The sequence below is a fragment of the Quercus suber genome, unplaced genomic scaffold (genome assembly GCF_002906115.3).
Source record: "Quercus suber isolate HL8 unplaced genomic scaffold, Cork oak 2.0 scaffold_303, whole genome shotgun sequence".
Lineage (NCBI taxonomy): Eukaryota > Viridiplantae > Streptophyta > Magnoliopsida > Fagales > Fagaceae > Quercus > Quercus suber.
This window is the reverse complement of record NW_027069759.1, coordinates 38,444-47,822: the sequence shown is the minus strand read 5'-3', so window position 1 is coordinate 47,822 and position 9,379 is coordinate 38,444. Positions and strand designations below refer to the sequence as shown.

General features: G+C 34.1%; 1 protein-coding gene across 1 annotated transcript; it reads left to right on the top strand.

Moving 5' to 3' along the window:
• Nucleotides 1-6,797: 6,797 nt before the first annotated feature.
• LOC112012546 (UDP-glycosyltransferase 43) lies at nt 6,798-8,747 on the top strand. Its single transcript, XM_024044920.2, has one exon. The coding sequence runs from the start codon at nt 6,924-6,926 to the stop codon at nt 8,349-8,351; it is 1,428 nt and encodes a 475-aa protein (XP_023900688.2). The 5' UTR covers nt 6,798-6,923; the 3' UTR covers nt 8,352-8,747.
• The last annotated feature ends 632 nt before the right edge of the window (nt 8,748-9,379 follow it).

The window sequence follows — 9,379 nt, the reverse complement described above, 5'->3', positions numbered from 1 at the left end:
CTAACTCCACCAATTTGAAGAAGATATTAGCTGCAAAGTTCTTCAGTTCATCAACAATGAAGATCAGGAATCTCCTTGGTCACAAAACCCTTAGCGTAAAGACAAATAATCATGAGAGAAGTCATAAATCACGAAACTCATAACCACTTGTTGTATTACAAAATAAATCTATCCCTACTACTAACTCTTGAAAAACTTTGCAAGAAGAGAGTTCATGGCAAGGTAGACTTTTCACAACCTGTCTTTCTGAAACACTTAAACAAAACTCATTAAGACATCATATGTGAAACAGAAATAAAGACTGCGTACATAAAGAAACATGTGTATAAAGAGAGAAAAGAAACAACACATGTAGAGGTAGGTGAAGAAAAAGAACATACATCATCATCATATATAAGAAAATAAAGTACAATGTATGTCATAATAAAAATAGTGGTCACAAGACCTGTATACAAGAGGCTAATGTAACTAAAAAGAAAGAAAAGTACATATAAACCTCACTACATCCCTCAAAACTATATACACTCCCCCTATTAAAAAATATCCTATACTAACTCTCCCCCTAAATACAAGACTACTCTTAAGCCCAAAACTACCCTCCCCCCCCCCCCCTTTTTTGTCACGAATGACAAAGGGCAAGTCACAGAGAGATCATCATCTCGTCATCACTGGAAGAGCTAGCATCATCCTCATCATCATCATCGGGCGAGGCCTCTAGAGAAGGAGAGGGAGAAAGAGCAAGACTTGTCATGCAAGCATTTTGGCGGGCAATTCAGCCTACTTAGGTGTTCATCTGACACATCACATCAGTGAAATAGTCAAGACGACCACCAAAGTCAGCCTGCATCTGCTGAAGCTACTCCATGATGGCCTCGAATGTCACACCACCACCTACAGAGGAAGAAAGAGTNAAAAGTAGAAGTAGAGTCCATTTATGAGGTATTAGTTCCATTTAAATTTGTCTTCGTCTTACATTTGTTAATTAAACTATGGGGATCACTGATAAACTTTGTCAAGCTTTGCAAAACCAATTGCAAGACATTTTAAATGCTACGCATTTAGTTTCATCGACTAAAAAACTTGTCCACCAATTTAGAGATGAGAAATGGGATGACTTACTTGCTACTATGATATCATTTTGTAAGGAACATGGTATAGATGTCCCTGATATGAATGCTCATTATCTTACAAGATTTGGCCGAGCTTGTCATCAACAAGAGGGCTTTAGAAATGAGTATTATTATAAAGTGGATATTTTTAATGCAGGAATAGATTCTCAATTGCAGGAACTAAAGCATTGGTTTAGTGAGCATCCCATGGAGTTACTTATGCTTAGCTTAATTCTAGACCCTCGAGAGGCATATGAATCTTTTCGAGTTAGTGATACTTGTTTATTGGTAGATAATTTTTATCCAATAAACTTCACAAATGATGAAAAAAAAAATGATTTGAAAAAGGAACTTGATCTTTATAAGTATGATGTAGTTCAACATTCAGGGTTCAAGAATTTGAAAAATATTTCTAAATTGTGCCAATGGATGGTGAGAACTAGAAAATCATAATACTATCCGCTTATCTATAGAGTGATCAAGCTTGTGCTTACTCTTCTCATGTCTACTGCAACTATAGAGTGAACATTTTTAGCTACAAATGTCATCAAAACTAACATTCGCAAACAAATGGACGAAGAATTTTTGTCAGACGCTATGATGTTATTCATTGAAAAGGACATCGCTGCGACAATTAGTACAGATTCAATCATAGATGATTTCGAATATTTAAAAAGATAGCGAGTTCCATTTTCATAAATAATTGCATTGCAATATCTTAAAAACAATAATTTTGTGTATTTCTTTGTTGATGTTTATTAAATGAATGTTTATTTTGAGATTTCAATTTTATTTTATTTTTTATACTTTTGCCCCCTAACTCCAAGTCTCGGCTCCATCCTGTGTAACATCCATGCAGAATACTATGCAAAATTGCAAATGAATAATATATATTCAAAGCATATATGGTAGATTGACTAGTTAGTTATCTTAATTAGACTGGTAAAAAGACCAATTTCCTGATTGGCTGCATGAATTAACTATGTAATTCTCATGTCAAAACAAATGTTTCAAGCCAAAATAATCAGGCCAAGACCGATGGAATACAATATAATTCAGTATTGTGTATATTAATTATTTATTCTACGTAGGACAAAATATGAGGTATATATATTGTACCTTGTCATTTATCCATATTTTCAAGAAATGCTACATTTACAACATTGTCACAACAAATTATAGGTGGTAAGTTGTTATTGATTCTAATTTGGATTTATAACTTAAATTATTTTTTTGCTCGCCTGTAAACTAATAACAACATACCACTTAAAATTTGTTATAAAAGTATTGTAAAAATATTGTGGATATAGCATTTCTCTATTTTTGTATGCTCATTCTAGTTCACATGCAATTATGCATGCTTGATATTTCTTTTCTAATTTTCCTAATTTACATCTTTAGAATAGGGTTCTCATACGGTGGTATATTAATTAGGGTATATATTTTAGAAGATTCTTACTTTGTTAATAGGTTTTTAAAGCTTTAAATATTTGTGTAATATGAGTTTATGCAAGATTAAAGAAGAGAGATAAAGACAAAAATCAATACAAAGAATTTATATTGTTTGGCATAGTGTATATGTCCACAAGAGTGAGTAGCTAATAATCCACTATATGAAAAAATAGAGATAAAGCAATGTTTTTTATATAACATAAACCTAGCCGATATAAACTCTCCCCCACAACCTATTTTTTAAAATTTTTAGGTCTATTTTGATCATGTTTAATCAAAACTTATTAGTCGCAACTTGTTTATCAACTTATTTAAATGGATTCTAGAGTGCTCAAGAGATAAAAGTATCCTGAAAATTTTTTGCATTTATTAATTAGTTGCAAGTTGTTTATCAACAAAAAGCAAAGATATAAATCATTTGATTTTTAAAGTACATAGAAATTTACAATAATCAAAAGAGATATTAATTTTAAGAATTTTGGTTTTATGTTATAAAAAGTTAATTTCATTCGTATAAGAATTTGGATCACACACAAAGTCAAGATAGCTATTTAACATATAAATAGCTATTTTACTATAATACTTTTTTAGTACCTATTTGCTAAAGGCAATATATCCACTCAATAAAAAATTTTGAGAATGATAGCGAATATCATCATCTTCAAAAGACACTACAAGAAAACTGATCTATTGTGGTGGGTGCGAAAAACGTTGCTATATGTCACCTATTGCGGTGTTTTTGCGGACTGCCACTATACATCAACTTTATTGCGACATTCAATTGGACTGCCACTATAAATCTGGTCTTTTACGGCGTACTACAACGGCGGGTTGATGAAGTGCCGCAATATGTATGTTTTAGCAGCGTTATACCTAGATATAGTGGCGCCCCATAAACCCGCCACTATAGCTAAGATTTACTGGCATTTGTTTTGGTCTATAGCAGCGGTTTTGTGACCACCACAATAACCTTTGAATTGCCCATAATTAGTCCATTTTTTCTCATTCCCCCCCCCCCCCCCCACCTAAATCTATCAATTTAGACCCTAACCTTTTCATTTCTCATCCAATTGTATCCCTCTAAAAAACACACACACACACACACACACACATACTCTCTTTCTCTCATTCTCAAATTAAAATCTCACATCGTTGATCTCAATACCCAAAGATCAATCATCCCACCACCACCATGCATTCTCACTTTCAAACCTAGATTAGGCCTTTCTCTATTAGCATTCACTATCGCCGCTAGCCGATTGAAGCCCCCAATGATCAATATTTGAATTTTAATTTCACTAAGTCTAGTGGTGTCGAGACTATCTATTAAGTTTGACTAGTTTTGACCAACTTAAAATAAACTTTGACCACGTTTTTCTCTAAATCCGACCGTTTGATTGTGACCATAATTTATCAAAATTAACTTTTCATTACGCTCTTCAGATCTAAGAGTTAGATTTCAAATCTAAGTCTAGCGCGTGATAGACATGTGCTATGTACCTGTATAGTTATGTTTTCTCAATCTGACCATCTAATTGGTCTCAAATTTCACCAACACTAATATGTCACCATATTCTTCAATCCCAATGATGAAGATTTGAATATGATTTCACCAAGTCCAGTGGTCTCGAGAACATTTATTAAGTTTGACAACTTTGACCGTGGTTTTCTCTAAATCTAACTGTTTAATTATGACCATAATTTACCAGAATTAACCTTTCATTACACTCTTCAAATCCAACAGTTAGATTTCAAATCTAAGAATGGCGCATGATGGACATGTGTTATGTACTATATGACTATGTCTACTCAATCTGACCATCCAATTGGTCTCAAATTTTACCAACACCAATTTGTCACCATACTCTTCAATCCTAATGATCAAGATTTGAATATGAATTTCACCAAGTTTAGTAATATCTGGACCATTTATTAAGTTTGATCGGATTTGACCAACTTTGACTAAATTTTGACCGCGCATTTCTCTAAATCCAACTGTTTAATTGTAACCATAATTTACCAGAATGAACATTTTATTAACTCTTCAAATCCTACGGTTAGATTTCAAATTTAAGTATGACACGTGATAGACATGTGTTGTATACCTATATGGCTATATATATTCTATTAATCTGACCATCCAATTGGTCTCAAATTTTATCAACACCAATATGTCACCATACTCTTTAATCTTGATAATCAAGATTTGAATATGAATTTCACCAAGTCTAGTGATATCAGGACCATCTATTAAGTTTGATTGGGTTTGACCAACTTTGACTAAACTTTGACCGCGCCTTTCTCTAAATCCAACCATTTAATTGTAACCATAATTTATCAGAATGAACCTTTCATTATACTTTTCAAATCCAATGATTAGATTTCAAATCTAAGTATGGCATGTGATGGACATGTGTTGTGTACCTATATGGCTATATATATTTTCTCTGAATCCGACCATCCAATTGGTCTCAAATTAATAGATATTAATGTTTTTTTTTTTAAAAGAGAATTAAAATAGTTGTATTGTTTGTTGTTTGAAATCTAAAGTTAATAATTTTTTAAAATTTTGGGATTTGGATATTATCCTTTTGCAGTTTGATTACACCTAAACAATTTTAAATTTTTTTTTTTTTACTTGGCAACACATTTTATTTTCTAATGTTGAGAAACTAAGGTTAAATACTCTCTCTCTCTCTCTCTCTCTCTCTCTCTCTCTCTCTCTCTCTCTCTCTCTCTCTCTCTCTCTCTCTCTCTCTCTCTCTCTCTCTCTCTCTTCTCTCTCTCTCTCTCTCTCTCTCTGTATATAAGATTGTAGATGATGGAAAAACAAACTACAATATTTGACTTTTCTAGACATAAATATTATCAAAACTCGGCTTTGTAACAAAATGAAATATGATTTTTTTAATAGAATTTTTTATTTTATAAATTAAAAAATTGCAGTACAATTTATAACAAAATCAATTACAGATAATTTTGGGATTCAAAATAATATCGAGTTCTACTTTAATAGGTGATTGTTTTGAAATATATTATGATTTTTTTTGTTTTTATTAATATTTTGTTATTATTGAATATATATTACTTTAAATTTTTATATATTAATCACTTTTGTATCTTAGTATATTAATTGTTCTTTTAAGTTGAAAATTTTTGGTTCATTTAGAAATGTATTGATAAACGGCGTTATTTTGTTGGTATTGAATAGATAATACTTGAGATTTTTCATATATAATTTAATTTTGAATAAAGGTTGAAATATTTTGTTTCATGTTATGGCCAAAGATGAAATCCCTGTTCTTTCGGTGACCAAAACAAATGTGCCTATGTATGTGTTTGTATTGCGTGTTTTGCGCGTCTGCATTCAGCTTTTGCGTTTCCTTCTTCTTCTTCTTCTTTTCACGTATTTCAGGGATACTGCGGCTAATGTTCATGCATTGTTTAAGAACAGTAGTCGCAAATGTTGACTTTTTAGCTATAAATAGTGCATCCGTGCACTGTTTACGGACCCACAATCTCACTTTTCAACAACTTTTTCATTAAAAATAGGTCTCACGGCACTATTCACACATTTAAAATTATTTTGCTACAGTATTTTCAGTTTTAACAAAATAAGTTCTATCCAAATGGACCCTATGGGTGTGTTTGGATTGAACTTATTGTTGCTGAAACTGAAAACACTGTAGCAAAATAATTTTTAAATGTGTGAACAGTGTCGTGGAACCCACTTTAATATATTTTATTATATGAACAGTACATGAACAGTGCGTAAACAGTACACACACTATTCATGCACAGATTTTTTGTCTTCCAAAGTCAAACATTGCGGCCAAAAAAAAAAAAAAAAAAAAAAAAAAAGGGAAGGAAAACGTGTTGCTGAAACGCAAACGCGGAATCCAAACCCCACCTATATCTCACATTTTAAAAAAAGATGGGCAAATAAAAAGGAAGAAAAAAAAAACTTCATTGTAATGCCAAATTAATGAACAAGTCAAATAAAAGAACCATCGTATATCCATTAGGAAATTCGAGGTTATCTACAAGACTACAATTGTCTTCATCATGGGTCATATAGTCACGGCACTATCATATTATAACTTCCAAAAGTCATTCTCGATAAGGAAAAACAGATGGGCAAAGACAAAAGTAATTATAGATAAGCCAACTAACAACCACAAGTTCAAAGAGTCCAAGCATGTGCATTAGAAAATTGGAGCTTGTCTTCATCAAAGGTCAATATGACTTCCTATTCCTTTTCTATATAGTCATAGCACTACTTCACAATATTATTATACCCCCATTCTCCCAAAAGCCATTCTCGATAAAGCCAAATAATCAAGTAAAAAGCTCAAAACAGCCATGACCAAATTCGAGGTGGTGTTCATCACAACCCCTGTAATCGGACACCTCGTTCCAATTGTTGAGCTTGCACACCACCTTATCAATTGTGACCCTCGATTCTCTATCACTCTACTCATCATCACCATTCCCCAAAGACCCCTTGTCAACACCTATGTCCAATCATGTGTTGCCAAGTCTGCCTCCTCCACAAATATCAAGTTCGTTCTCCTCCCTACTGTAGACCCTCCCTCACCTGATCAATTCCAATCTTCCACAGGTCGCATGTCATTATTCATTGAAAGACACAAACCCCATGTGAAGCAAGCAATCACAAACCTCATGGCAACCGAGTTGGACGTGGACTCGGACCGACGGCTCGTTGGGTTTTTCATAGACTTGTTTACAACTTCCATGATCGATGTAGCCAACGAGCTTGACATCCCTTGCTACCTTTACTTCCCATCTTCTGCTGCGTTTCTTGGCTTCATGCTTCATCTTCCAATCCTAGACACCCAACTCACCACTGGGTTGGCTGAGTTGGACACTGAGTTGGTCATTCCGAGTTTTGTCAATCCGGTTCCTCCGAGTGTGCTGCCTTCTAGAGCGTTGGAGAAAGATGGGTACTCTTTTTATTTACAAAATGCACGCAGGTACGTTGAAACCAAGGGTATAATTATAAATACATTTTCTGAGCTTGAGCCTCATGCACTTAACTCGTTCTCTGCGAGTCAAGTGCCACCGCTTTATCCCATTGGGCCTGTTCTTGACCTTGCTGGACCGGCCCAGTGGCACCCAGATCGGGCCCAGCATGAAAGAATCATGAGGTGGCTCGATGATCAACCTCCATCAACGGTGGTATTTTTGTGCTTCGGTAGCATGGGAGGTCTTAGTGGGTCCCAAGTGAGAGAGATTGCACTTGGACTTGAACTAGCTGGGGTTCGATTTGTGTGGGCTTTACGTGAGCCACCTAAGACCCAATTTGCCTTCCCGGATGACTACATGAGTCTTGAGAAAGTTTTACCAGACGGATTCTTAGAACGAACTAGTAAGATTGGATTGGTGTGTGGGTGGGTTTCACAAGTGTCGATTCTAGCCCACAAAGCAATAGGAGGATTTATATCACATTGTGGTTGGAATTCAATTTTAGAGAGTTTGTGGCATGGTATACCAATTGCCACCTGGCCAATATATGCTGAGCAACAAATCAATGCCTTTGAGATGGTTAAGGAGTTGGGATTAGCTATTGAGATTAGGTTGGATTATAGGGAAGGTAGTGATTTGGTGTTGGCAAATGAGGTAGAGAGAGGAATAAACTGTTTAATGGACTATGACAATGAGGTTAGGAAAAAAGTAAAGGAAATGAGCAAAAAAAGTAGGGTAGCTATGATGGAAAATGGCTCCTCATATGTGTTACTAAGAGCACTAATTCAAGAATTAGTGATTTGATAATTCAAGGTGGACCCAGTTAATGTTTTGACCACCTTCACTTTTTAATCAAAAAATAAAAATAAAGCTAAAGATGGAAGGAGCTTTTCAGAGGATGCCATACCAGCCAAGCTTGAAATACAAGATCTGTAAACCTATTATGATGTAAGGGAAAATCTACAATTTGATTTTTGTAATTTATTATTTTTAGTATTTTTATATAATTTTCGTTATTTTAGGTTTATGGTATTTGTTTCCTAGTTTTTAGGTGCTTTTAATGTTGTTTATTCAAAATAGGATTTTGGGGGGTTTTCATAGCCGCTCTAGTTTTTTTTTTTTACTATTTGAACACATTGTATCCTCCAAAAGCAATTCAATTTTTAGATTAATAAAATTTAGACTTTGTCTATTTCTTTCTTTGGAGGATTCCATAAAATTATCACCTTGTGGATTAAGGAATCCGTCGTAGATTCAAGGTTTACTAATAAAAGCTAACAACTTAATTTTTGTTTCATCTAAGAGAGTAATGTGTGTGCTTTTTTCGTTTTTCCATAACATCATACTAGCAACTAGAGAATTGTACCAAGCAGTTTCCAAAGGCTTTAGCAAGATAATTATCCTAACAGATTGTAGATACACTTTCAGTAACGGCAAGGAGAGACATTCATCCATGGTACCTTAATTAGTAGTGGCTAAAGATCTTTCACAATGGAATAAACAGGGCATATATTTTGTAAGTTTGAAACCCATATTAGGCAATATGGGCAAACAAGCAGCCAACGTGTTTTGTTATTTTGTTATTAATGTAGGCCGCCGGTCACCTATTCCTTTTTTTTTTCTTTTTTCATTTTTCCTCTATTTTAGCGACTTTAGAATGTTGTTCCCTCCGACATGAAGCATGCATTTGCCTAACGCTTAGGTTGCATTTTGCGTTTTAAGTGCTGGGTTTCACAGTACTGTTCATGACCCAGCCAACAAATGAAAAACGCAGGAAACAGACCTTACGTTTTAAAATTTATTTCGTTACAGTATTTTCAGTAATAAGCTTT

Excerpts from the sequence above, each read along its gene's own strand:
- LOC112012546 (XM_024044920.2), top strand. The coding sequence starts at position 6,924 with ATGACCAAATTCGAGGTGGTGTTCATCACAACCCCTGTAATCGGACAC.